Source organism: Mesoplodon bidens, assembly GCF_964165515.1.
Source record: "Mesoplodon bidens genome assembly, chromosome: 7".
Lineage (NCBI taxonomy): Eukaryota > Metazoa > Chordata > Mammalia > Artiodactyla > Ziphiidae > Mesoplodon > Mesoplodon bidens.
This window is the reverse complement of record NC_138164.1, coordinates 59,533,822-59,561,410: the sequence shown is the minus strand read 5'-3', so window position 1 is coordinate 59,561,410 and position 27,589 is coordinate 59,533,822. Positions and strand designations below refer to the sequence as shown.

General features: G+C 53.1%; 3 protein-coding genes across 9 annotated transcripts in view; 2 read left to right on the top strand and 1 right to left on the bottom strand.

The window, feature by feature from the left end:
* Window positions 1-1,571, top strand: part of STARD10 (StAR related lipid transfer domain containing 10) — a 33,857-nt gene extending 32,286 nt beyond the window's left edge. For all 4 annotated transcript variants that reach the window (XM_081239243.1, XM_081239246.1, XM_081239245.1 and 1 more), the window contains exons 6-7: window positions 858-910; window positions 1,141-1,571. In XM_081239243.1, coding sequence (XP_081095369.1) covers window positions 858-910; window positions 1,141-1,398 — 311 coding nt within the window. In that variant the 3' untranslated portion in view covers window positions 1,399-1,571. The remainder of the gene's footprint in view (window positions 1-857; window positions 911-1,140) is intronic.
* A 1,780-nt stretch (window positions 1,572-3,351) lies between these two features.
* ARAP1 (ArfGAP with RhoGAP domain, ankyrin repeat and PH domain 1) overlaps window positions 3,352-27,589 on the top strand; it is a 66,752-nt gene continuing 42,514 nt past the window's right edge. For 2 of the 4 annotated variants that reach the window (XM_081241308.1, XM_081241304.1), the window contains exons 1-2: window positions 3,352-3,489; window positions 21,966-22,050. The gene's annotated coding sequence lies outside the window, so the exon portion shown is untranslated. Of the gene's footprint in view, window positions 3,490-21,965; window positions 22,051-27,589 lie in introns of those variants that run through there. The other 2 variants (XM_081241303.1, XM_081241302.1) reach the window with 2 other exon arrangements.
* Window positions 24,430-25,174, bottom strand: LOC308621127 (signal recognition particle 9 kDa protein). The gene has a single exon (XM_081241314.1). It carries the CDS (start codon window positions 25,077-25,079, stop codon window positions 24,819-24,821), a length of 261 nt encoding a protein of 86 aa, XP_081097440.1. The 5' UTR covers window positions 25,080-25,174; the 3' UTR covers window positions 24,430-24,818.

Sequence of the window (27,589 nt, the reverse complement as noted above, 5' to 3'; positions counted from 1 at the left end):
TGGCTCCCTGCCCTGTGGACCCATCCCCCTCTAGCAGAGTACTTGGCATACTGTTGAGGCCCCCCAGACAGTGAGTTCCTCTCTCGGTCCCCAGGGCTGGTCCAGGGTGGGTATCACTGAGTGAATGTGGAGTGAGTGAAGGAATGGATGAATGACTAGAGGAGAGGTAAGCCTTGAGCATCTTTGCCTGGGTATGCCCCCAGCACCACCGAGGGCCCACTGGCCCAGGCCCAGAGCTCCCCAGCACCTCACTGAGTGAGTTTATTGTGTGTCAGAGGCAGAGCAGACACTTGGGAATCAGACAGGGTGGAGAGCTGGGCTGTGGATTCTAGGTCAGGCCAGGCTGGAGTGCTTAGCCAAGAGGTCTATGTAGCAGCTAGGCTTCCTGGGCCAAGGGGCTTGGAAGGACAGGCAGAGCAGCGGATGAGCACCAGGGCCATTCAAGGTAGAGGGACTGGGTATGAGAAAAGGGAGGTCAGTGTGAGTAGAGGGGAGGCAGCAGGTGGGAGCTCCACTGGCCAGGATTTCAACCCAGGTGTTGCCTGTGGTCACCTAGGACCCTGTGGTTTTCTTTTGTGTAGCCCTTGGGCTCAGCAGAGGGCAGAGGCAGGGGGTGGTGGAGGTGGGGGGTTAACAGAGTTGAGCCTGAGGACCATGGTCTGAGGTAGAAAGAGGGGGTGAAGATGATGAAGTCTTATAGGACTTGCCTCACAGCGCCCCCTCCCTAAGGAGAAGAGCGTGTCCTCCCTGGAAGCCCCAGGCTGGAGTGAGGGGGCTGGTATGTGTGTTTGTGGGGGACTGGTTCCCCGAGGTTGCTGCTTCCCTTTTCTCCTCACTACCCATTCCTGCCCTCATAGGCTCCTTACCCAAGTGGGTGGTGAATAAATCTTCTCAGTTCCTGGCTCCCAAGGTGAGTGGCCTTGGGACTTTGCTGGTGTGGAGGCTGGGGGAGAGGGTTCCAGGATGACGGGGTGGGGTCAGGGGGCGGAGCTAGGGCTGAGGGGCGGAGTTATGAAAACGAGATCAAGAGTCAGGGTCCTGGGAGCTGCGGACTGAGCCGCTGGAGGGCGCGGGAGGGGATGTGGTGAAGACAGTCCGCTCCCAGCTCACCCCTTACTCGGCGGTGCGGCGGCTCCGCAGGCCATGAAGAAGATGTACAAGGCGTGCGTCAAATACCCTGAGTGGAAGCAGAAGCATCAACCGCACTTCAAGCCGTGGCTACACCCAGAGCAGAGCCCGTTGCCGAGCCTGGCGCTGTCGGAGCTGTCGGTGCAGCACGCGGACTCGCTGGAGAACATCGACGAGAGTGCGGTGGCAGAGAGCCGGGAGGAGAGCCGGGAGGAGCGCATGGGCGGCGCGGGCGGCGAGGGCAGTGATGACGACACTTCGCTCACCTGAGCACAGCACCACGGCAGGGACCAAGACAAGACGGGGCGGAGCCCAGGGGTGGCAGATGCTCCCGCGCTTTCTCCCCTCCCCCACTCCTTTGCGCCTCCTGGGGACGCTGGGCTCCGGCCCAGGCTGGCGCTGCGACGTGGCTGGACACAGCCCCAATAAACGGTCCCACAGACTCAGCCGGCTCGTCACTGTGCCTGCTTCCCACTTGCTCAGGGCACAGGCGCCGCCCTTGGTCCCTCTGTTCTACAGTTCATTTTGTTAATTTTATTATTGATCGCCTGGACTTTGCTCCTTTAGATATCCCCTCACTTCCCGATGTGCAGCTCGGAACACACCCCCTCCTGTCCCTGGTGTGTTCATTATCCTTGCATCCATTCATCAGTTCACTTTTCATCCATACACCTGTCCTTGTTGTGTGTTCATTCGGCCATTCACTGCAGGCTATTTGGCTACCTTTTGCTGCTCTAAGAGAAGGAGCAGGTCTGGCCAGAGGCCCGGGGTCAGGGGTCAGAGAGTGGTGTTCTATTGTAAGACCTTCAGCCTAAGGCCCCCTGGGTCCAACCTATGGACTGGGGGTCTGACACTCTCCAGTTGTGACGGAAGGAGGGGGAGAGGTCCTTGGGGGCAGCATGTTCTGCAGGGAGTTTGGGGGTTGAGGTGAGTGTCATCAGACTCCAGTGCAGTGGAGAGACCAGGCCCTGTGATTTGAGCCCTCCCTAGATCATTTAGAAGACCACAGGCCTGTGTCAACAGAAAGGGCGGGGCCTCCAACCCCTTGCCAGTGGTCAGATGCCAGTTCCCTGATCCTGTGGTTCCACCTGGCTGCTTTGATGTCTAGGCTTTGAAGTCTAGAGGGATGCCTGGGCCTCTCCTGTTCTCTGTAGCCCACAGGTGCCCTCTGCTGCCTGAGGGTCACCCCCTCTCTCAGGTCGGGAGGAGGGCCCAGTGCTCCACCCCCCTCCAGTGTTTTTGTACCCCATATGAATTTTGAGCCGGAAGTTCTCCCCAAGGTCTGGCCTTACCCTCTCCCGGGAAGCGACTTAACTTTGCCTGTCAGGAAGACACTTGGAGTCCACTTTTTCCTAGAGGGGCAGGGTGAATGTCCAGTAGGGGTAGGCGGGACATTCTGTAACTCACCAGGACTTGGCCAGTTTACCCAATACTGGCTTTGTAACTTTGGGCAAGCCCTGGAACTTCTTTGGAGCCTCATTTCCTAATCTATATCCTGGGGTGATGATTTTTCACCTTCAGGCAGATTGAGATAAAAGGAATAAGTTGCCCAGCACTGGGCTTGGCATGTAGTAGGTGCTCAAATTAATGACACCCAATCTCAGCCCTGGACACAGGACCTGGGAATGCCTGCCAAACCCCAGACCCTCGACCCTCATCTGTGTGTATGCTGGCAGGATGGGTGGAAATCTCCCATTCTCTAGGCCAGGGAAGTTGCCTGGCAGCCAGGACCTCAGGCTGCAGCCTTTATAAAGCCAAGGAATCCTTGGGCCCTCTGACTAGAATCTTCCCCACCACCCTGCTCCTGAGAGATGTGGGCCCAGGGAGAGAAGTAGGATATTCTCGAAGAATGAAGTGAGTAAGGACTTCCTGGAGGAGGAGGTCAGGGACTTGGTCTTCCAGCTTCCAACTGTCCCTTTCTGCTCTGTGGGTGGGGCGGTTTGTGGCTTGTCCCTCCCAGGGAGAGGGGCGGCAAGAGGCAGAGAGACTCAGGAAGAGATGAAGACTCAGAGGACGGGGGTGGTGGAGGTAGACCGGAGCCTCAGGAGACGGAGACGGACCTGTGAGCAGCGAGAGGGACAGGAGAGACGCAAAGATCAACCTGTCCGCAAGGCGGGCCAGGCCAGAGGACTCTAAGACCGTGACTAGGCGTGGCCGGGAAGGGGGCGGGTCCCTGGGAAAGGGGCGTGTCCCTTCCCCCTTCTCCGCCCTCCCCTCCCCGGGGCGTCACGTGGGGCGGGCGGAAGCGCCCGGCAGGGTGGGCGCGCCCGGCCTGCGGCCGCGAGTTGCCTGCACCGGCGTCAGTGGTGGCCCCGGGACCCCGGGCCCCGCGTCCCCGCGTGGAGTCTTCGCTCAGAACAGGTCAGTGCGGCTGCCGGGCTCTCCCCGTCCGCTGCCCCTTGGCCAGGTGTGGCCAGGAGTTTCCCCATTCCTCAGAAGGGAACGCCGAGGCCGCGCGGCGACTCTGCGCCCGGCGACTACTTCCGCGGGCGTTTCTCTGGGTCACGTCGTCTGTTCTGACTGGTGGTGGTGATGGGGTCGCCTCCGGAGGATGCGCGGTCGGGCTAGAGACGGTAGGGAGGAGGGCGAACCGGCGGAACAGGGGGCTTCCAGCCTTCAGCCCTTTGGCGAGAAGTCTCCGACGTTCCGGAGCCAACCCGCCCTCGGGCACCTTGATTTTCTTATCTGTGAAATGAAGGCTCCCACTTCGTTGACTGCGGAGACCCTTACTGGTCTGCAAGTTCGTATGACCTTATGCGCTGGACCTGGGGCTCCACTGATCTTGGGCAGACTACTTCCGGGCTCTGCGCCTCAGTCCCCCACCAGTAAATGGGGGCATGGCTTCCCAAGAGCCCCTACCTGGCCCAGTTGCTGGAAAAAGAAGGAGGTGTGTGTTCACTGAATGGGGTCAAGCCGGGAGTGGGTTATTGGGACTGGAGAGAGCAGACTCCGAGTGCAGCCTGAGGGCATGGGGTGGGCGTTTGGTCCCAGATCTCGAGGGGTGGTTATTAGTGCTGGGGAGCTCTGGTCGGTATCTGGCATATGCACCCTCACTCCCCCAAAGCTCCTGTCCTGGGGAGCCTTCCCCAATCCCCAGGGCTGCAGGGTTGGACAGATATATGGAGGTACTCAGAGAAGAATTTGACTGTTTGCCGAGCAAGGTCCAGACAGAGGCACCCAGGATACCTGTCCTCGGAGAGCAGAGTGTCCAGACTAGGAGAGACCTCCCAGCAAGCTCATTACAGGGTAGAAGGAGCCCTGCGGAGTCAGAAGACAGGTGCAGACAGGTACTGGGATGGAATCAGGCACTGGGACTCTTGGAGGCTCAGGAAGGAGGAGATGGTTAGAATGGGCCTTGGCAGTTAAGTGGTAATTCACAAGGATAAGGACCCTCAGAGGAGGGTAAAGCTTGTGCAGAGGCAGGAACTTGCATGGTGTGTTTGAGGAATGACAAGGAGATGGAAGTGGCTGGAATGGGTAGCAGGGGTAGAGTGTAGAGAGAACCAATCCCCCGGTCCCGTGGCTGGTTGAGGGTTGTCCAGACCCTGGCTTGGGGAATCCTGTCTTCCCATTTGCTGCTTGCTCACTGGAATAGGGCAAGAGGGGGTTGTCCCAGGCAGAGTACTGACAACTGTGAGGTGGAAGTGGGCAGATTGCTCCCAGGCTTCGTTGGGGCATTCAGGCCTCCCCAGTCAGCCCCAGCCTCACCCCCACCATCTCTTGGACTCCAGCCATGCCTTTCCACACATCACGCCTCAGGCCCTTTATGCAGGTTGCTTGTCCTCCCCCCTACCCTACAGAAGTTTTCTCCTCTTCCAAACCTCCCAGGTCCTTTGGGACTTAAGAGGTGGGCCTTCTCCTGCCTAGCCTTTCAGTGAGTGCTGTATAGGGCACAACTTAGGAAGGGTCTCCTTGGAGCTCTGTGGAGAAGGGGACTGCAGAACCGTGGGGATGACTGGGACCTGGGACAGTCCCTGTGCAGCCACCAAACACTATGTGACTGTAAGTTCCCAAACCTCTCCATTTCCCCATCTGCTGGGTTAGGTGATAAACCCTGGCCCCATGCTCCAAAGAGAGACTGCTGGAGCAAGAATTGGGCCTGAGTCTAATTCCTTCCCCCAGCAGTGAGTGTTTGAAAGAAGAAAAGGGAGAACCTGGGGGAAAGGGGTCACTTCAGAGGGGTAAGGGGCCTCTGAGAGTCCTAGGGGCTAGTTGTGGACTAGACTAGTACAAAGCCCTAGGACAGAGGGGAGTCCCCTCCACTCTCCGGGGGCCCTCTCCCCTCTCCACCCCACTCTCCCTTTGGCCAAGCTCAAAGCCAGCCAGCTGATGCCCAAACAAGTGGCTTCTGTTCCCAGGATGGGGGGAGGGGAGGCAGGACCTGGGCTGCAGGGCCTGGGCTGCAGGCCCGTCTGTCCAGCACTGACCCAGGCCCCCCGTCCTTCACTCTGGATCTTAACCCTTGGGGGCCTGAGATGGGCCCTGGACTGCTTGAAGGCTGGTACCCCTTACCCACCAGCTGTCCCGTCCACCTCACTTTAGGGTCCCAAGGGTTCTGTTGCAGCAGGAGGGGGTGCAGTAGGACATGAATTGGAAGTGGAGAAGGAAAGGAGGGAACAGAGGTGGGAGAGAGGCTGAAGCAGATATGGCCATGGACAGAGATCACTTGGCCCAGAAGCTTTTTTCATAGATGAGGAGACTGAGGCCAGGGACCAGAGATCAGACCAGGATCACACAGCAAGCCCTAGTGGGGGTCAGGACTGACCCGACTCCTAGTCTGGGCCCTCTTGGGGAGAAGAAAGGGAAAAGGAGGGACCTCTACTTGATTTGAATACCTAAGGTGTGCATGACACTGCACATTTGTTACTTTATTTACCTTTACATCATTCCGTGAGACAAGGGTCATCCTCCAGTAAGACAGGGGAAGAAACAGCCTCGGAGAGAGCTGAGTAATAATATCAGCAAGAATGACGCCAGCAGACATGCACACAGCACCTTTGTGGGCACTATTACATACGTTAACCAGTTTCATCCTCCCAACAAGCCTAGAAGTTAGGCACCATTCTACAGATAAGGAAACTGAGGCACAGAGCAGTTAAGTAACTTGCCCAAGATCATGGCAAATTAAGTGGTAGAGGCAGGATCAGGACCCAGGCGTTTGTTTGCCTCCTTTGGCCTGATTTCCCCTCCCCCAGCCTGACGTCACTCCTTGAGCGCAGTCCAGGGTCCCACTCAGTTAGGGGCTTTCCCCTGGGTGATGGCCAAGGCAGCCTCGAGCAGAGTGTGACCCCAGCCATGCAGACCCGGTCCTCCCTTAGGAGCAGAGTCCAGTCCTTTGGGCGGCCCCTGTCACCCCCTCCTCTGGTCTCTGTCAGGCTGGACTCTTCCCCCTCCATAGCCCTGCATGGAGGGGCACTTCCTGTTTCAGGAAGGGGCTCTGCACCACGGGTCTGAACAGCAGGAGGGTGTGGGGAGGCCCTCAGAGATCCCCTACAAGTACAGTCCCAGTGGAGCTCAGGGACTCAACACCAGTATCCCCAGCCCTGATCAGAGAGGACATCTTGTTCACCTAGCTCCCCTCCACCCACCCCCCACCACTGTCAGGCCCCCAGACCTGTAGATTACAATCAGGGTTCTGGAGAGGACAGTCTCATCCCCCAAAAGGCAGGTGACCTCAGGTTCAGGGATGGCCTGGGGTGGCGGGGAGGGAGGGCAGTGCATGGCTGGTCTTCCACATGACCTTCCTGTGGAATTTCTCTCTGTCTCATCCTTTGGAACATACTTCAGAAGGGAAAATGATTCTGTCCCATAAACAGGGTGTCTGTCCCAGACCATTGAGACAATCAGAGTCGCTGGGAGGGGATGTGGAGTTAAGTGACCAATTCAATAACAAAATTATTATTTAATAGTAGTAATAATAGTAGCAGTAGCTACTGTTTTTTGGAAGCTTACTATGTGCCAGACACTGTGCTAAACATTTTATGTACTTATTTCATTTAATCTTCAACAATAGTCCTATGGGGTAGGCACTGTTCCCATTTTACAGATGAAGAAACTGAGGCCTCAAGAAGTTAAGTAATTTTCCTGAGATCATTTATTATATAAAAGAGTTGGGAGTCTGAATTTCTCCAGCTTCACAGTGAGAACCCTGAGCACTGGGAGACACTGCAGGCAGACAAGATCCAAACCCTGTCCTTCTCTGGGAACTCCCAGTCGGGGTGGCAGGCAGGGACTGGAGGCCCAGCTGCCTGGGCAGGTGACGTTACTGGTGACGCGCTGTGGGTATGGGATGCCTGCTCGCAGGCTGGACTGGCTGCTGTCAAGTCTTAGCCCCCAGGGGCCCAGCCCTCGGATGAGCAGCTCCTGCTCACTGCTCTTGTCCCGTCCTGTCCAGTTTGGACTTTGCTGAGTACAGTGGTTCTCCTTTTTACTGCTGAGGAAAATGAGGTCAGTAGAAGTTAAGTGACTTGCCTAGAGTCTTTCAGCCGAGGAAAGGGAGAGCTGGGACTGGAATCCAGGTAGGGGGCTCTGAGGCCTGCACTCTACCTCCCTGCCTGGTCAGGGCCTCCTGGGCCTCTGAAGCCCTGAGCTTCCTTCAGATACTGCCCACCTTGCCTTGTCACAGTGTCCAAGTCTTTCTCTCTGGCCAAACCAGGAAACTGATTCCTCTCAAGGTGCCTGGGGTTTGGTACAGCTGGGTGTCGGTGACTGAACGAACAAACCTGGGGAACATGGTTGCAGAGCTAAGAGGCCAAGAAGCAGAGATCAGCTGTGGTCAAGAGTGTGATGCTCATGGCCAGTGGAAGTCCAGAGGAAGATTCAGGGGTCAGAGAGCATCCCCCCTCCCCCCTGGGAGGGAGAAATGTGGCAAAATCTTCCTCCTCCTCATTGTTTTCATTGTTGTGAGAGCACAATTGTGAGGGCAAGGGGGAGGGAGAGGAGGATTGGGACCTCTCACAGCCACTCCTCTGTCCCCATTCCCAGGGCAGGGAACTGGAGGTCACACCTGGAATCTCAGCTTCCCAGGGCCTTTGGGGGACCCTGGCCCCGCCCTCCCTCCTTCTGGCCAGGCCAGTGCTGGGGTGGGTCAGGCCCTAGGACAGGGGGAGCAGTATCAGGGCTAAGCTACCACTTCGTATTGCTCCCCTCCCCCACAGGTGCCTGGGTCTCCTCTGCCACCTTCCTTCCCGCCCCAGAGGACGCTGCACTGCCCCTGGGCATCCCCTTCTCTCCTTCCCTCCCCTCCTTCTCACCATAATGCTGGGGCCAGGGCTCTGCCTATAATCAGGCCTGGAGTCAGGAGCTCATGGTCTGTCCCCAGCCTCTGGTTCAGTGAGATGCCTTGGGTTGGTCATGGACTCAGCTTCCCTGGAGCTTCAGGGAGGGAGCAGGAAGCAGCAGCACCTGGGACATCCCAAGCCCCCAGCCCCCAGGTGTGGACAGGTCAGGACAGAAACCAAACAGCGCAGGTAAGGGGGGCGGGGGAAGGGCTTCTCCATCCCTCTCCACTCCCACACTCCCTCTCCCCACATCGGGCAGCTGGGATTTTAGGATTCTGAGTCTTGAGACTGTGGGCATTGGGGATCAAGGATTCCAGGGTTTTATGTGCCAAAGACCCCCAGCTTCCAAATTTCCGAAATTCTAGGTGCCAAGAACCTGCAAAGCTTCCAGTTGGGCTGCGTGGATCCTGAGTTGAGGCTGAGCCCTGTGCCACACCTTGGCCAGCTGGTGCCAGACAGGCAAGGCCTGGAGAGTTTCTTGGGGCTGCTTGGTGGTGGTGGTGCCGGGGGGAGGCTCTTCATGCCCTTTGCACCCACCACTCCCAGCAGACACCCCGTTGACACACACCTTTCAAGAAATCTGAGAGGGGCTCCCCTGGTGGCGCAGTGGTTGAGAGTCCGCCTGCTGATGCGGGGGATGCGGGTTTGTGCCCTGGTCCAGGAGGATCCCGCATGCCGCGGAGCGGCTGGGCCCGTGAGCCATGGCCGCTGGGCCTGTGCGTCTGGAGCCTGTGCTCCGCAGTGAGAGAGGCCGCAGGGGTGAGAGGCCCGCGTACCGCAAAAAAAAAAAAAAAAAGAAATCTGAGAACCAAGTTCTGGAATGGACTAGGTGGTAGCAGAAGAGATAGCCAGCTTAATGGGGGTGGGGAGGAGACAGACAGGGGCCAGGCCTCCTCTTCATTCGTTGGGGGTGGGGCTGTCCTGGATGCCAGGATGGGATTGAGAGGAGGCCCAGGGAGGGCTGGTGGCTGACTGGGTCACAGAGCAAAGCCTGGGCCGTACTGCTGGGTGAACCAGTTCCTCTCAGGGCCCACATGGAATGTGGCTCAGCAGGCCCAGGACCAGCTTTGGAGTGTCAAAGCCAGGCTCAAGGACTCTGAGGGGTGGTGGACAGAGACCTGGGCCTGGGAGCCCCAGGGGAGGCCCTGACCCTCCTCAGGGGGCAGGGAGACTGGACCTTGGCTGAGGGCCTTCTAGTAATTCACAGTGCCTCCCCAGGTCCTTCCGGTGCCCATGTGAGCCTGTGGGCATGGGAGCGGGAGCTACCTCATGGGGAAGAGGGCTGTTCCCTCCCCACGAGGGAGGTGCCCTCCTCTTGGAAGACTTCCTGGCTGGGTGAGCTCCTTTCTGCTGCACATGCCTCTGGGGGGGCACCGTGTGTGTTCCTGTGTGTGCTCTCAGGCCCAGACACCTCCTTGGAGGACCCGTGCTTTTGCCTTTGTTTGGGTGCGATCAGCATTCCATGTCCCAGTGGGTTGGGGTAGGAGGTACCTGGCTCGGCACCCCTTGATGTATGAGCTGCGTGAGGCTTTTACCCACTTGAGTGGGGACCTTCACCCAAGCGGGCCGCGGTGTGGTTCTGCAGCTAAAATGTGTGTTTCCAGAGGCCCTAGCCTGATGGGGAGAAAGGGCCTCCCTGAGCTTTGCCAGATGACAGCAGGACAGCTTTGGGGTGGAGTCTCTCTTGCTTGGTAAAGGGGTGCCAGAGCCTCAGCTAAAGTCCTACCTTTTCCCTCAGACTGGGGCTGTTCCTCTTGCTGTCTCCTTCTTAGCTCTAAAGATGGATAGCTAAGTCTAGGGAGGCCAAAGATCCAGGGAGTATCTAATGGTTCTAGTGGTTCTGTTCCAGGACGTGAACCAAAACACTCCTCTGCCTTTACTGCCTGTGACCTGAAAACCCACCTTTCTCAATGCAGGGCTGGCCTAGCCACTTGGAGATGGGGGGTTACTCCAGTGTCTCTGAGGTCACCTGAGGGGACCTTCCCCTCATAGTTCTTCCAAGGAATAAGCTAGAGGAAGGGGATGGGGTGCTCAGGCTGGGGGGCCTGGGTCCTGTACTGACTCGTGTGGCCCTGGTTGGGTTCTTATCCCTTTCTGGGGCCCACTTTCCACTTCTGGAAGCAGGAGGATTGGATTAGGAGGTTCCAAAATGCCTAAGGAGCAGGTGCTTAGGCATGTGGGGAGCTAGGAGAAGGTGGGGCTGGGGTCTGGCAGGCAGGAGGCTGGAGCTGTAACTGGTGGGCATGAGCAGAATGGGAGGCACCTGGTCCTGGGGGGCTAGAGGCCAGGTTCTAGCCACGCTCTGGCCACTGATTGCAGTGTGACCTTGGACAAGTCATCACTTGCTTGGGCTCCTTGCTTTTCACGTGTAAAATTGGGAGATTTCATTCAAGCAGTAGATATTCACTGTCTGCCAACCCTGGGCTGGTAGCTGGGGATGCAGGGAAATTAGACCCTGGTCCTGCCTTGAGGGAGCATCCAGCCAAGGCTGGGGCGAGAAAGAATGTGTATATGTGACACAGCGACAGATAGTGACATACCAGTGTGACCCAGGCTGTGACCGTGGGAGTCAGAAACTGCTGCCTAGAGCAGGTGACACTTGAACGTGAAGGGCGAGGTAGAGAAAGATGTTCCAGGCGGAGGGAACCTGATAAGCAAAGTCCTGGAGGTCAAGTGTCCAGCGGTGAGAGTGGAGGGAATGAACCTGGAAAGGGGGAGTAAGTGGCGGGACCCAGAGGGTGGAGGCCCTTTGAGCCCCGCTGGGTAATGGGGAGCCGTGGAAGGGTTAGGCAGGCCAGGGAGGGGGGGATTGGTCTCAGAGATTTCTGGAAGTCTGGGGTGGTTCTCACCTGCTCCGGGGAACAGGACTTGCCCTGTGTGGGTGAGGCCCCCCCCCAGCAGTGTTTATCGGGCCAGCACAGCAGGAAGTGGCAGGGGTAGCCACAGAGGTGGAGAGAAGGGGCAGGCCCAGCCACGGAGGGTGCCAAGGAGTCTCAGAGTTGAAGCTTTCGCTCCTAGACCTCTGGACATGAACCTTTAACCTTGGCACCTGGCTCACCCAAGTGTCCCTCACCCTACCCGTGTCACGGGCCCTGTCTCAAGCTCCTGACCAGGGCGAGCCATGCCTCTGGAGACGTCCTTTCATCCATGCCCCCAGTGGCCAGACACTTCTACCACTGGGGATAGAGCCATGAATGAGACAGTGCCTCGTCCTCTGGTTGAGGATACTGACAATGAACAAATGAACATATAATACAGTGTCTGCTAGAAATAAGGGGGGTGTCAAAAAAACGACATGGGGTCAGGAGAGAGGGACTGATGGGTGGCATCTCTTTAGGCAGAGTGGTCAGGAAGGAAGGCTGTGCCGTGCATTTGAGAGGGTGCTGGAAAAAGTATGGGAGTGAGTCATGCAGATGTCTGGAAGAGCATTTCAGGCAGAGGGAGCTCCGGGGCCCAGCCCTGAGGCAGGAGCACTCGAGTCGGTTGGAATAACAGCAAGGCAGGGACAGACGATGCAGCCCTGGAGGGCCTTGTCCTGGCTTTGGCTTTACTCTGAGGGAGGTTGGAAGTCACTGGAGGGTGAGAACTGGTAGGTTGGGATCTGTTTTTGTTTTCTTAAATTTACTTATTTATTTATTTATTTATTTATGGCTGCGTTGGGTCTTCGTTGCTGCACGAGGGCTTTCTCTAGTTGCGGCGAGCGGGGGCTACTCTTCGTCGTAGTGCACCGACTTCTCATTGCAGTGGCTTCTCTTGTTGTGGAGCATGGGCTGTAGGTGCGCAGGCTTCAGTAATTGTGGCACGCAGACTCAGTAGTTGTGGCTCGCAGGCTTTAGAGCGCAGGCTCAGTAGTTCTGGCGCACGGGCTTAGTTGCTTCGCGGCATGTGGGATCTTCCCGGACCAGGGATCAAACCCCTGCCTTCTGCATTGGCAGGCAGATTCTTACCCACTGCACAACCAGGGAAGTCCCTGGGATCTGTTTTGAAGGCATACATTTATTCCCCGCAAGCCCATTATACAGATGATGAAACTGAGACTCAGAGAAGTTATGTGAATTCTCAAGTCTCACCACAGTAGGACCCCTGTCTGCCTGCCTCCCTGCCACCCCATGCACCCTGCTGCCCTTCATGGCTTCCTCTTGTCTGGACAGTAAGGCTGAGTGTGTTAGTGTGGCCTTCAAGGCTCTTCTCAGCCCACACTCATCCTCCCTCCCCTCTCCTGCCTGACTTCCCTGCTCCTGGTCTCCACACTCTCCCCTCTGAGGAGACGGAGTGGAAGGAGGGGCTCCTGTGTAATCTTGGGCAACTTACTGAACCTCTCTGAGGCTCAGTTTCTTCCTCATCTGTAAAGTCGGGCTAAAACCATCCACTTTCCAGATTGTCATGAGGGTTATATGAAACAATCCATGAAGCAGGTTTGGCACAGCGCCTGGTAGATGGGAAGCACTCCATAACCATGGCCTTTGGTCTTTTTAAGCAGGGATGGCAGGGTCAGATAAGTGGGTTAGAATGTTCCCTGTGAGTGAGAGAGTCTTTCCTTTCTGTTGTCTGGTTATAGAGTCGGGGAGGCTGAGGTCCCACATCAAACTGGAGGCCAGAGCCTGTGGGGCTGGTCACCCGTCTCCCTCTCACTCTCTTTCCTTTCCAGCCCCTGCCCCGCCCATCTGGTCACCTCCACCCACCAACACAGGAGCTTCCTCTTTTCAGGTGCCAGCAGCAAGGGGCCTGCTGATCACTGGCTTTCCATTGCAGGGGCCGCCTAGGGAGAGGGCAGTGTCAGGTCCCTGTTCTCCTGGGCTGCTAGTTCTGGGTGCAGAGGAGCCCCAGTCTCTCCTTCTGGGTGGGCAGGCACATCAGGTGCCCAGTTGCCTCAGAGAGGATGGAGTCAAGCAGCCTTCCCTTCCCCTCCCCCATCAGGCCAGGGCTGTCCTCAACCCCTCTGGCGTGTAGTGTCTCTGACTGACGTGACTCTGATTCTGTCCACTCCTGCTGCCAGGGAGTCCGTTGTGTGCCCTGTGCACTCGCGTCCTCCCTGTGGTTAGCCCTGTTTCCTCCTGTTTCTGCCTCATTTGCAGTGTTAAGAGCTCCCCCGCTGCCAGCTCCCGCATGGGGGGCAGTCGTCACAGAGGAGGATCGTCCTGGAGTTACCTTGTGGTACCTCAGGCCTCCCCCTCACCCAGAACCTTTGGTGGGAGAGGTACTCCCTGCCCTGCCTGGGGAGTCCCCAGCCCAGGAGGGTGTGTCTGTGACTGAGGGGCCAGGGGGCCAGGCCAGAGGCTGTGCTCTCCTGGTGAGAGGGCACCAGGTCTCCACAGGTGCTGTGCGGCTGGCTGGGCCCCCCTTCCAGGTGAGAAGGGCCTGAGCTGGGACCTGAAGAGTGAAGGGTTGGGGGCGTAGGGCAGGTGGATGTGGGTCCGGGCTGGGGGGTTCAGGTTTGGAGGAGCTCTGTCTTGTGGGGAGGGATGATTAGAGGAGCAGGTAGGGGCACTCTGGTTGAAGGTGTGGGGGCCGGAAGGGCAGGGAGGAGGGCCCAGGGGTCAGGCAGGCTGGGGAGGGGCAGCGGGGATGGAGAGGAGGGATGAGTCAAAAGCGAGGTGATAAGGAGGCAGTTAGAGGAAGGGGAGGGCGTGGTCCAGAGTGATCCGTTTGGAGGTGGGGGTACTGGTAGGGCCAAGGAGGTCAGTGTGTCTTGGACTTCTTTTTTTTTTAATTGAATTATAGCTGATTTACAATGTTAATTTCTGCTGTACAGCAAAGTGATTGTTATGCATATATATTCTTTTTCATATTCTTTTCCATTATATTTTTTTTTATAAAATTGACCATTGTAACCATTTTATTTATTTTTTAGGAAGGCTTATTAACTTATTTATTTATGGCTGTGTTGGGTCTTCATTGCTGCACGCGGGCTTTCTCTAGTTGTGGCGAGCGGGGGCTACTCTTCATTTCAGTGGCTTCTCTTGTGGAGCACGGGCTCTAGGCGCGCGGGTTTCAGTAGTGTGGCACACGGGCTTAGTAGTTGTGGCTCACAGGCTCTAGAGCGCAGGCTCAGTAGCTGTGGCGTACGGGCTTAGTTGCTCCGCGGCACGTGGGATCTTCCCGGACCAGGGCTTGAACCCGTGTCCCTTGCATCGACAGGCGGATTCTTAACCACTGCGCCACTAGGGAAGTCCCGCCGTTATGGTTTATCACAGGATATCGAATACAGTTCCTTGTGCTATGCAGTAGGACCTTGTTGTTTATCTGTCAGACTTTTTGACAGGGCCTGAAAACCAAACCTTTTAACTATCAGCTTCATTTATGGTGAGTTGAGGTACTTCAGACATTCACACTTCATCCTCTCCAGGGTGGAGAGGGGCTTGGGCATGAGGGGGGCCCCCGGTAAGGTTTGGGGGAACGTGGGTGAGGGGCAGGGCTAGGGTGGAGTCAGACGCTGTTTAGAGGACAAACCACAGGGACCCTGGCATCTCATGTTCATAGTGACCCTCAGTCCATTTCTCATTTGAAAGTCTGTGGGCTTCAGTCTGGCCTCCGGATCTGTGGTTGGTGGGGAGGGGGGGATTTCATTTGATATACTGTGTCTTAGACCTTCGGGAGGATAAGACAGTGAGGGAGGGGGTGAGCTTTGGGGCTCAGTTTCTCATCCTCCAGTCCAGATGGCCCAGGAAATCAGTTTCATTTACGATAGTTCTCTTGGTATTCTGTGCATGTTATATTGAAAATCACAAAGCTACTTTATAATGATGGTTTTGGGGAAGAAACTGGGACAGACTCATTTCTGATAGGCTTAAAATGCTTTTATCATTCTAATTATGAAAGTGATATGCAACTGTAAAAACTTTAAACAGTACAGACGTGGAGGTTGTAGAAAGTGATTAGTCTTTCAAGATTTGGGGTGGGAGTTAGAGGTAGGCCTGAAATTTAGGTCAGGGCTGTCTACTGTCCTTCAGTCTCTTTTTTTTTTTTTTTTTTTGCGGTATGCGGGCCTCTCACCGTTGTGGCCTCTCCCATTGCAGAGCACAGGCTCCGGATGCGCAGGCTCAGCGGCCATGGCCCAAGGGCCCAGCCGCTTCGCGGCATGTGGGATCTTCCCGAACCGGGGCACGAACCCGTGTCCCCTGCATCGGCAGGCGGACTCTCAACCACTGCGCCACCAGGGAAGCCCCTGTCCTTTAGTCTTAAATGTTCATTGATCATTAATAAAACTAGTTGTACATTTTATTAGGGCGATGCTGAGGGGGCCGCCCTAAGGAGGTTGTTAAAATATCCTACCTCTCACCTAGTCCACTGGGTGCAGATGTGTGTGTTGCGCACTGCCCAAGGGTACCTGGCTGGGGGCAGGAAGAGCTGGGAGAGGAGGACTGAAACTCAGCCTGTCCTCTTTGCTGAGCTGCATGCCCTGCTGTGGGGCTCCTGAAGCAAGAGGCATTTTTTTCTAATTTGCTCAATGGTCCCACCTAGGTTGGAGGCAGCCCTGCTTTCCCCAGGAGAGGCGAGTGGGTGAGTTCACTGTGGGGCGGGGCATATGCAGTGCCTGGGGCCCCCCAGGAGGAGGTCCAGGAGGCCATGGTGTATCCACCCTGGAGCCCTGCTGGGGGATGTGGCCGGAGGCAGGGTGTGGGGGTCACTGGTATCTGGGGAACTGAGAGTTTCAGGGTGCTGAAGGCGTCCAGACTAGAGCCTGGCTACAGGGCCAGCACCAAGGGCCCCTCTGGATGGGCCCGGCCGAGGCCTTGGGGCTCGGAATAGGAAGTGTCTGTCTTAGCAGCAGAGGAGTGAGCAGATGCCAAATGAGTGTGGCCTCTAGTACACACATGGTCATGTGTCACGGTCATCTGGGTGACAGCTCTGTTCTGTGGAGGGGGAAACTGAGGCTCAGAATGTGACATGACTTGCCCAGGGCTTCAGGCAAGAAGTGATGGAGCCAGCACTGGTACCTGGTCTTACCTGGCGTCCTGGGGGGATGGGGTTCTGGCCTGGAGCCAGTGGCCCCCAGTTCCCCACCAGATGGCTGAGGCAAGCCCTGGGGCCTGGACTCAGTCATTCCTCTGCCCTGAGGGCTGTTCCTTGTCAGCCCTCACCACTCCTGTCAGGCCACATCACAGATGGGATGGGGCAGAAATCTGGTGCCTGGGCAAGTGACAGGGCGGAGGTCCGGGGTTGGGGTTAGGGCAGGAGACCCCAGTGTGCCTCCTTGGCACCCGTATGCCGTGGCCACCAGTCCCTGAGAGACAGAAAATAGGCTTCTTGGTCCGGGGGTTATAGTCAGCTGCCTGCCTGAGGGCCTCACCTGCTGCCTTGCCTGGCAGGGCTGGAGGGAGTTGGCTTCTGCGGTGGGGGGGGGCACTTCTGCGCCCTCTGGGCCAGGCACCCAACCCCCACCCAGTTCCTCTTATCTGAGGGAAGTGTCTCCAAGTCCTCTTGCCTGTGTTAACAGAGCCCTGAGAACAGCCAGGAGGGCAACAAACGAGGGTGGCCCTGCCCCCAGGTATGACCTGGTGATTGGGCTGGGGGGACTGGGGTCAAGGGGCGTGGGCAGCGTGGGGCTCTGGGCAGTTGTACCCAGTCCAGTTGTTGGTAGTGAGTATGGGGACTGAAGGCTGTGGTGTGGCTGCTAGGCGGGGTGGGCGGTTTGTGAACCTGGAGGCTGTGTGAGGTATGCATTTGCGGTATGCGTGGGGTGTGCATGGTAGACCCAGGCCTAGCTGGATATGTAGTGCTCTTAATTCCTGTGTGGAGAGCTCTGAGGGCTCTCCTGAGGTCTGGGCGCTGGGGTCCCTGCCCAGCCTGCCTAGGATGGGGTGGAGTGCTGTGAGGCGGGGGCGGGGGGGGTTGGGGGGTGGACGAGCACAGGCCACAGGTCTGAAGCTCTAGGCCTGCCTTCCTCCTCTTCCGCTCCCCACACTATTGGGCCTTCCCTTGAATCCAGAGCACAGCTCTGTGCAGAGGGGGGGCTTTGAAGATGCAGTTGGGGAAGGGTCCTCGCTGAGGGGACTCCAGAGCTGAGTGGGGAAGGAGTTAGGACTGTCAAGGCTACCGGATCCAGGCCTGACTCATTCATGCAAATCAGAATGCAAAGGAGGCTCACACCCACATGGGCGACCAAGGGCAGATCCCTAAACCTCTCTGGGTGTCACTACTGTCCTTTCACATCTCCTGTTCCTGCCCCACTGAACTCCCCCCATCTCTGGATCTGCCAGCTCCTTTTCCATCCCCGGGCCCTGCACACTCAGTTCCCTTTGCCTAGAAGTGCAACCTCCTACTTATGCTCCAAGGCCCAGCTCAGGAGTGCCCTCTGGAAGCCTCACTGCCTCTGCCAGACAGACAGTCACATCCTCTGAAGGCCCTGTTGGCTCTAGCAAGTGACCTGGGCAAGTTTCCACTTCACACAGCCTCCATGAAATGGGGTAAAAATCCCAGACCTTGGGACTGTACCAGGGATGATTCAGGTGAAGGTGGCAATCTGGCGGAGGCTGGGCATGCAGTGGATATTTAGGAAACCAAGGAAGTGGGAGTGTGCTTGTCCTTAGCTAAAGCTCAGGGCTGCCTTTCTGCTGGACTGGCAATACTGGTGTCCCTAGTCAGTAGTGGGCAGGGATGGTGCGAGAGAGATGCTGCACTGGGACAGAGAAGGGGCGATGAGATTTAAACTCTGCCCTTGGGTGTTGGAAAGGTAGTTAAAGGACAGAAGGATGAAAGTTTTGGCTCCAGCAAGAGGGACTCAGGCCAGACCTGCAGAAGGACTGGTTGGCAAGGATTAGGGAGATTCCAGACAACCCTTATTTACCCCTGGACTGAGTGCCCTTGTGAGCACAGCCAGGTCCTGGGCTCTACTATGAGGGCAAGGGAGACAAGAAGGGGTACAGGCTCTCAGGATACCCCAGGCTAGGTTGGGGGTTGGGTGGAGATGGACCCCCCACAAATGGGACAACCAGGAACAGAGCAGGAGCAGCACTGAGCTGCATGACTCAGCCTCTGAGGCTTAGGAGCCCAAGGGGGTGGTCAGGGAGGACTTTCTGGAGGAGGCAGCCCGGAATTAGCACCTGAAGGTGGGAGGATGTGGTTCATTTACTCACTGACAACAGATAGTTTTGGGGGCTTCCACGTGTCAAGCTGGTGCCTGGTGCAAAAAGTGAAATGGAGGGAGTGGTGGGCCAGCTGAGCCCGGCCGGGCTTGGGGCATATGCTGACAACTTGGGCAAGTCACTTCCTCCCTGTGGGTGTTTGTTTCTTCATCTGTAAACGGCAGGGCTGGAGCCAGTCGAAGGATGGCCGGAGGAGCTGGACTTGAGGACACTGGGAACCATGGAAGGGGCTTTGAGCAGGCGTGGGACGGTGGTTGGCCCAGTGGAGAGGGGCTGGAGGGAGACAGGGTAGAAGCAGGGGCAGCAGGGGGGCGCTGGTGTGATGGTGAAGCCTGAGCTGGGCCCTTAGGGTTGGGGGGAGGGGACCCCCCCAACTTGTGGCCATTGCTGTCTCAACAGGATGACACTCTCCTCTGCTGGTCCCTGCTTCCTTGTGGGTGGAGATTCAGTGATGTGTCATAGCAGCCGAAGGGCTTAAACCTCCAAACTCAGCCAGGATTAGGGTGGAGCAAGTGAGGCAAAATAAGTGAGTGCAAAATATGAGGGAGGGGGGTGACCAAAAAGCTCAGTAATCAAGGTAAATAATAATTTTAGGAAATATTAAAGAAAAAAATTTTTTTTTGGCTGCGCTGGGTCTTCGTTGCTGCACACAGGCTTTCTTTTAGTTGTGGCGAGCGGGGGCTGCTCTTCATTGCAGTGCACGGGGTTCTCATTGCGGTGGCTTCTCTTGTTGCGGAGCATGGGCTCTAGGTGCGCAGGCTTCAGTAGCTGCGGCGTGTGAACTAGGTAGTTGTGGCTTGTGGGCTCTAGAGCACAGGCTCAGTAGTTGTGGCACACAGGCTTAGTTGCTACACGGCATGTGGGATCTTCCCGGACCAGGGCTTGAACCTGTGTGCCCTGCATCGGCAGGCATAACCACTGCACTACCAGGGAAGCCCTAAGCAATTTTTTTTTTTTTTTTTTTTTTTGCGGTACGCAGGCCTCTCACTGTTGTGGCCTCTCCCGTTGCGGAGCACAGGCTCCGGATGCGCAGGCTCAGCGGCCATGGCTCACAGGCCTAGCCGCTCTGTGGCACGTGGGATCCTCCCAGACCAGGGCACGAACCTGTGTCCCCTGCATCGGCAGGCGGACTCTCAACCACTGCGCCACCAGGGAAGCCCCAAGCAATATTTTTTTAAAAATCAAAATTAATGAAAAGAAATCCAAGATAAACAAAATATCAAAAATTTAAATAAAGAGATTCAGTATCACTGATTTCTTTTCTTTGCCTCAGGCTCTAGCATGGCTTAGCAGGGCACTGCTCCAAACTTCTTTTTTCATGCAGCTGCCTCCTCCAGGAAGCCTTCCCTGACCCCTGCCTGGTGAGGGCCATGTGGGCTGTTTTCACCGGCTGGGTGGTATCTGACACCCTCCAACCTGAGATTCCTGGAGGGTGGGTACACGTCTGAGGTCTGGCTCGTGCTTCTAATGCCTCGAATGAGGTTGTCCTAGAGGGGTGTCAGTGCGGAGTCCCGAGTCTGACCTTGGCCTGAAACCTTTAGTGTAGGATTGGAACTTGATAGAGGCCCAAGAAGGGGCTGGGCCCTTCTCAGGGACAGAGGTGGTTTCCTGTTTCCCAGCCCTCATCATTCCAGTAGCCTGGTTGGGCCATCATCCATCATTCCATGTTGCATCTTGAGAATACTGCCTGACCTGTAGCAGCTGCTCAGTTAGAGCTTGTTGTCACTGTCGAGAGGCAGTGAGCAAACTGGTTAAGAGTCTGGAGCTGCACCGTCCAGTAGAAATGTAATGCGAGCCACAGGTGCAATTTGAAATTCTCTAGTAGTCACATTAAAAAGAAACAGGTGAGGGCCTCCCTGGTGGCGCAGTGGTTGAGAGTCCGCCTGCCGATGCAGGGGATACGGGTTCGTGCCCCGGTCTGGGAGGATCCCATATGCCGCGGAGCGGCTGGGCCCGTGAGCCATGGCCGCTGGGCCTGCGCATCCGGAGCCTGTGCTCCGCAACGGGAGAGGCCACAACAGTGAGAGGCCCGCATACCGCAAAAAGAAAAAAAAAAAAAAAAAAAAAAAAAAGAAACAGGTGAAATTAATTTTAATAGTATATTTTATCCAAATATCCAAAATACTATAATTTCATTACTGTAATAAATAGAAAAAATTATTGAGATATTTTATATTCTTATTTCTTTGTGCTAAGACTTTAGAATCCAGTGTGTATTGTATAGAGCACACTTCATTATGTGGCCACTTTTGGAGTTTCAGTAGCTATATGTGGCTACTACTAGTTACTGTATTGGACAAAGCATATATTCAAATTGCCCCTTCCCAGCTGTGTGACTTTGGGCAAGTTGCTTAACCTCTCTGTGCCTCAGTTTCTTCATCTTAAATTGTGAGGTATTACCTCATAGGGTTGCTATGAGACTTAAACAAGTTAATAAAAAGTGCTTTAGGTGCCTGACATATAGTAAAGACTATTTACATTGTCTTATTAAATTCTTTTTTAAAAAATCGTCATTTGAGTAGCACTGCCATTTTTTGCCAACTCTTTATGAAGTACTAATTACTTAAGATTTATTTTTGAAATATTCACTTTTAAACCATACCTATTTTAGCCCCATCCTAAGAAATAACTGTGAAGTCTACTTAAGATAAATACCTAACTAGTTAATTTTACATGTTCACCCATACCCCTTAAAGTCATCCTGCAGAGACCAGCAGTTTGTGGTTGACCCTGCCCTAGTAGCAGGAAACGTGGCTCTGCCCAAGACCTGGCCCTTCGACCCACCCTCCCGAACAGAGCCCGGGCCATCTGAGCTTGCTGGTGGCCTGCCCTCAGGGATGGCCACTTCTTTCTCCTGCCTGGAAACACCTTCTTTTGGTCCCCATACACCTTTAGGAGCAGGGCCCCTGGAGTCTCACGCCCTTGCCTCACCCCTCCACCCCCCGGCTCTCAGGCTTAGTGGAGAGGGCCCTGTCTCCCTGGGTCTCCCCAGGTTCCCCCTGACAGGCTCTGCATTGTGGGGGCCCTGCCTCAGTCATGCAGCTGCATCTACCCCCTCCCCATGTCTTCCCTGGGGGCAGTCCAGCCTCCTGGCCAGGCCCAACATCCCTGTTACAGCCACTGGTCCTGGGGGAGGGCCAGAGGACGGGGTGTCCTGACTCCTCTCTCCCGCTGGTGTGGCCTCCACCTCTGGGCAGGCCTGTCGTCGGTCTGCCTCCTCACCCCCTCCTCACCCCTGCTGGAAGCCTTCCTCCCTTTAACCATCGCCTGGTTTCCATTAGGCTCCCTGAACCCTTCCCTCTCTTCCTTCTCTTTCTCTACCCTCTTCCCTGTCTCTCGCTTTCTTCCATCTCTTTCCTTTTCCCCATCCCTCGCCCCCTCCCCTTTCCCCCTTCCTCTTCTTCCTCCTGGCATCCAGCTGCCCACAGTGGCCTTGGCTCGTAGGCTTTCTCATTTACCCCTGTCCTTGCAGCTTCCACCTCAGGCCAAGATGAGGAGCCTTTCAGAGTAGCTGCCGCCTCCGGGGGACCCTGGCATTCTGGGCAGCCCAGCTGGTGGTGAGTCAGGGAGGGATGGGGGTCGCTGGGCTGAGTGTGGCAGGCTAAGTCCCGACATTGAGGTGGAGGAGGCTTCCTGAAGGTGAGACCTAAGGTCCCGTTTTCCATTTTGAAAACTGAGATTGAGAAGCAGAGAGACGGTGAGGCCAGATACCTTGCGAAGAGCCTCCCGAGCAGGCTTTGAAGGGATGAGGCCAGGCAGGGAGGGACCAGTGGGTCGGGTGGGGTGTGTACCTGCTTACTTGATTTCCTTCCATGCCTGGTGAGTTATGGTCTCTTTCTTACTCCCAGATGATTGTGTTATCTTTTAAATTGTAATTTGTTGGAAAATGGTATAAAATTAAAAAGATACAGAGGATACAGTGAAAGGTAACCCTCCCTCTCTTGTCCTGCCAGCTGCAGGTCTCCTCCCCAAAGGCAGTTTCTTGTATACCCATCGGAGTATTCTGTGTATAATGTGTGCATATATGTATATGTATATGTTTTCTTTTTCTTTAACCCAGATTTTTACATAATAAAACAGTGTTCTGCACCTTGCTTTCCCACCCAACAATAAATCTCTAATATCATTGAATATGAACTTTAGAATCTGCCTGTGGGTAATTTTAGTTGGGATTGTGTTAGCTTTAGCTTAACCCTGGAAGAACTGATGTCATTATAATGTTGAGAGCCAACTTATTTAAGAACAACAAATGTATTTCTGTTCATTCGTGTCTTCCTTTGGGACCCTCAGGAGCCTTTTATTTTATTTTATTTATTTTATTTTTGTTTTTTTTGCGGTATGCGGGCCTCCCAACGCCATGGCCTCTCCTGTTGTGGAGCACAGGCTCCGGTCACGCAGTCTCAGCGGCCATGGCTCACAGGCCCGGCCGCTCTGCGGCATGTGGGATCTTCCCAGACCGGGGCACGAACCCATGTCCCCTGCATCGGCAGGCGGACTCTCAACCACTGCGCCACCAGGGAAACCCCGAGCCTTTTCTTTTTTATTTTTTAAAAAAGTATCTATTTATTTGGCTGCTGCGGGTCTTAGTTGTGGCACATAGGCTCTTTGTTGCGTTGTGCAGGCTTCTGTCTAGTTTTATGTGTGGGCTCAGTAGTTGCAGCACGTGGGCTCTCTAGTTGTGGTGCGCGGGCTCTAGAGTTGCCCCGTGGCATGTGGGATCTTAGTTCCCTGACCAGGGATCGAACCCACGTCCCCCGCATTGAAAGGTGGATTCTTAACCATTGTACCACCAGGAAAGTCCCTCAGGAGGCTTTTAGAAAAATTCACATAGTTCAATATTTGGATGATAGAAGAGAGATGTAGAGTGAAAAGTTTCCCTCCACATGGAGGTGGGTTTCCAGGGAAGCTGATGGGGCCCAGCGAGGGCCCGGGCAGTGTGTGCGTGTGGTCATGTGTTTTTGTAAATTCTTACAAAAGTAAGATGTTCTTTTTTTTTTAATTAAAAAAATATTTTTAATTGAGATGTAATTGACATATAACATTATATTAGTTTCAGGTGTACAACATAATGATTTGATATTTGTATATATTGGAAAATGATAAGATACTCTTTTTTTTTTTCTAACAAAAAATATTTTAATGTAAGAATCAACATGTGAACATTATATTTAGGTGGTAAAACTCAGGTTATAAATATAAGATAAATATCAAATAATAGCATACTTCTGATTTAATGAAGAACAGTTGTGAGAGTCATGCTTAACACCTTGGTTAAGTAATGAGAGAAATGGGTTGGGGTGTCATAGAGGTATGCAAAAATTTAACAGTTCAAATAATCCTTAGCCCTTCTGAGAAAATATAGATGGCAAAAATGTGGCAAATATTTCTGTAATATGGTGGTTTCGATCCATTTGTGAGCATTCTGTTCATGCATTTAAAGTAACAGCAGATGTTCTGAGCACTGAAAATTAGATTCAAAGTTAGTCTTTGCTCAACAAGTTAATGATACTATGAATCCCTTATATTTAAAAATATAAATCTGTAAAGTTTAAGGTAAAGCATACTTGTTTTCATAGTTATTTTTAGATATAATTGAGACTACACTACCATATATAATCAGCTATGCTGCTGTGCACAGTTAATTCCAGTTACCATATTTTATATTTGCTGGTCATCAACAGCACAACATTTATGCTCCAAAAGAAATATATGGGGCGTCCCTGGTGGCGCAGTGGTTGAGAGTCCGCCTGCCGATGCAGGGGACACGGGTTCGTGCCCTGGTCCGGGAAGATCCCACATGCCGCGGAGCGGCTGGGCCCGTGAGCCATGGCCGCTGGGCCTGCGCGTCCGGAGCCTGTGCTCTGCAATGGGAGAGGCCACAACAGTGAGAGGCCTGCGTACCGCAAAAAAAAAAAAAAAAAAAAGAAATATATGAATCCAGCAAAATGGTTCCATTTAATTTTTCTTTTAAAGACAGATTAACTAAATTTAAGGAAGAACTGGCTTTTCTGATATCTCATTTTCAAATTACTGATACAAACTTACCAGAGAGTAATTATTTATTTTGCCTAACATCGAACAATCTGCAAAAAGTTTCCAAGATAGAGCCATTCCTTGTTCCATTTCCAAAAATAAATAAAGGCTTTCTAACTGTAAGCATTTACAGTCCTAGCTCTCTAAAGTAAACATTAAAAAACAAAGTACAAAAAATGATCTCTTGGCTTCTGAATAGCCCACTTAGTTAAAGTATTTTCTGTCCCAACACTTTCTCAAATTCAAAAGATATTTACTTCCTAAAAACATGACAGTCTTGATTTCAAACCTTTCAGTCTGTTTCCATGGCAACACTGCGGGATTCCTTGGCCACCATAAGTCGCATTAGTTGACTGTGGAATTTCTCAATCTTCTTTACATCTTGAGCTTGGTCTGTTCTATACACCAAACAAACTAAATCATCTGTTACTTTAATACACAAACTCCCATCAGAATGCCTATATTTGAGAACCACACGTGCCTTCATAGGGTCTGCGAGGTAGAGCTTCTCCGCTGCGCGACTGAACTCCTCCCAGGTCTGGTACTGCGGCATCGTGGGTCCAAGGTAGGACAGGAGAAGGAGGCAAAGCTACGGACCTGAGGCGACGCGATGCAGCCCACCTGATAAGATACTCTTGTATTCTTTTTCTGAAAGAGGGCATCCAAATTGGGTAAACTTCAGACCCTGTGGAGTCTGGCTCTGCTTCTGCTCCCTCCTGTCCCCCTCAACCCTCAGTTTTCCTCCATAGAGGCAACCAGCGTCACCTGTCTCATATGTATCTTTTCAGAGATATCTTATGCATTTAGTGGTAGACACATACTGATCTATCCTCTCCCCCCACCCCCTTTTTTTCTTCCCCATGTGAAAGGCAGAATGTTCTCTATACTGTTTTGAACCTTTCTTTGGTCACTTAATACATACTGGAGGTCACCCCTCATCAACATGTAAGGAGTTTCCTCCTTTTTTACAGAGTTTCCTCATTTTTCTTTAATCATTTAGCAACACATCTTGGAGGTCATCTCACACTAATATGTAAAACGCTTCCTCATTTTCTATGGCTCAGTATTCTCCCTTATGACTACACTACAATTTAGTTAACCATAACCTGATTTGGGGGTATTTTGGTTACTTCCAACCTTTTGTTGTTATACACAATGCTGTAACCAATAACCTATGCACGTCATTTTGGACGTGCATCAGGAAGACTGCAGGGTAAGTGCCCATGGGTGGCTGGATCAAAGGGCACAGAAGCATTGGGGTTTCAAATCTATGGTGACATTGCCCTTCCCAGAGGCACTGGCCCAGCCAGGGAGGGGAATGCCTCGCCCTGTCACCACTCCGTGTGGGGAGGTTAAGTTCCTTTTCCTGTGTTTAAGAACCATTTATACTTTTCTTTCTGCGAATTTCTCTGTTCATATTCGTTGCCTATTTTTCTGTTAGGTTACTGGTCTGTGTCTTATTTCTAGGTGCTTTTCACTTTTTAGGAAAATTAGTCTATGTTTGGGGTATGAGTGACAGCCCCTAGTTTGTCATTTATCTTTTGGCCTTGCTTATGGTACCTTTTTATTTTTTTTAATTATGCAGGAATGTTTGATTTGTATATAGTTGAGTATTTTACTCTTTTCTTTATCCTTCCGGATTTGTATCATTTCCAGAAGGCTTTTGCCTCTCTGAGACAAGGGTTTTTTAAGTCCTTTCATGGTTTTATTTATTATAATGAAATCTTTGATTTGTCTGTAATTTATACTGTTGTAAGGTGTAGAGGTCCAGCTTTGTAGCTTGCTCCACAGTTGTCCCGACAATTTAATAATCCATCTCTTCCCCACTAGTTTGAGATGTTACTTTTGTTGTATACTAAATTCTTAGATTTATTTGGGTCTATTTTTGAACTTTCTGTTCTGTTTAATTGATCTATCTGTTCAAGTGCTGGTAACCTGTACTGTTTTAATTGCCATGGTTTTATGTTTTAATATGTGGTGAGGCTGATTCTCACTCTTTACCCTTCCTTTGCCCCACTCCCTCACTTCCAGAATTTTCCTGGCTCTTCCTGCTTGTTTGTTTTTCCACATGAACTTTCAAATAAACTTGTCTAGCCACGCCCGCCCCCCTGCCCCCCCAATTCTGTGTGTGTGCTTAACAGGATAGTGCATATTTATAAATTAACTGAGAATTAATATCTTTATGATGTTCTCTATCCAGGAGAATATTATGTCTTTCTATCTGTCCGGCTCTCCTTTTTACCCCTTAATAACACTGCACATTTTTCTCGCTATAAATCCTGCACATTTCTTTTTTTTTTTTTTTAAACTTTATTTATTTATTTATTTTTGGCTGCATTGGGTCTTCGTTGCTGCACGCGGGCTTTCTCTAGTTGCCGTGAGCGGGGGCTACTCTTTGTTGTGGTGCACAGGCTTCTCGTCGCGGAACTTCTCTTGCTTCTCTTGTGGAGCACAGGCTCTAGGTGCACGGGCTTCAGTAGTTGTGGTGCGTGGGCTCAGCAGTTGTGGCTCGTGGGCTCTAGAGCGCAGGCTCAGTAGTTGTGGCGCACAGGCCTAGTTGCTCTGCAGCATGTGGGATCTTCCCAGACCAGAGCTCGAACCCACTTCCTCTGCATTGACAGGCGGATTCTTAACCACTGCGCCACCAGGGAAGCCCGATCCTGCACATTTCTTATTAAGTTTATTCTCGGTGGTTTTTATTTTGTGATGCTATTATAAATGAGGTCTTTCATCCTGGTTTCTACCTGGTTATTGCTTATAAATATCGATTCTGTTATATTAATTTTGAACACAGCTATCTTACTAAATTCTTTTATTGTTTGTAATAGTTTCTCAGCTGAGCTTCTTGGGTTTTCCAACTCAAAACTCATATTATTGTTAAGTAATAGATTAACTCTTCTTTCCCAATTTTTATACCAATGATATATTTTTGTTGTCTAGAACTTCTGTGATGATGGAAGTTTTTCTACTGTTTTTCCATTAAGCAAAGTGCTGGTTTCTATTTTAAGGAAGTGTTGATCCACTTCTATTTTACTGGTACTGCAATTTTTGTTTAAGTATGCT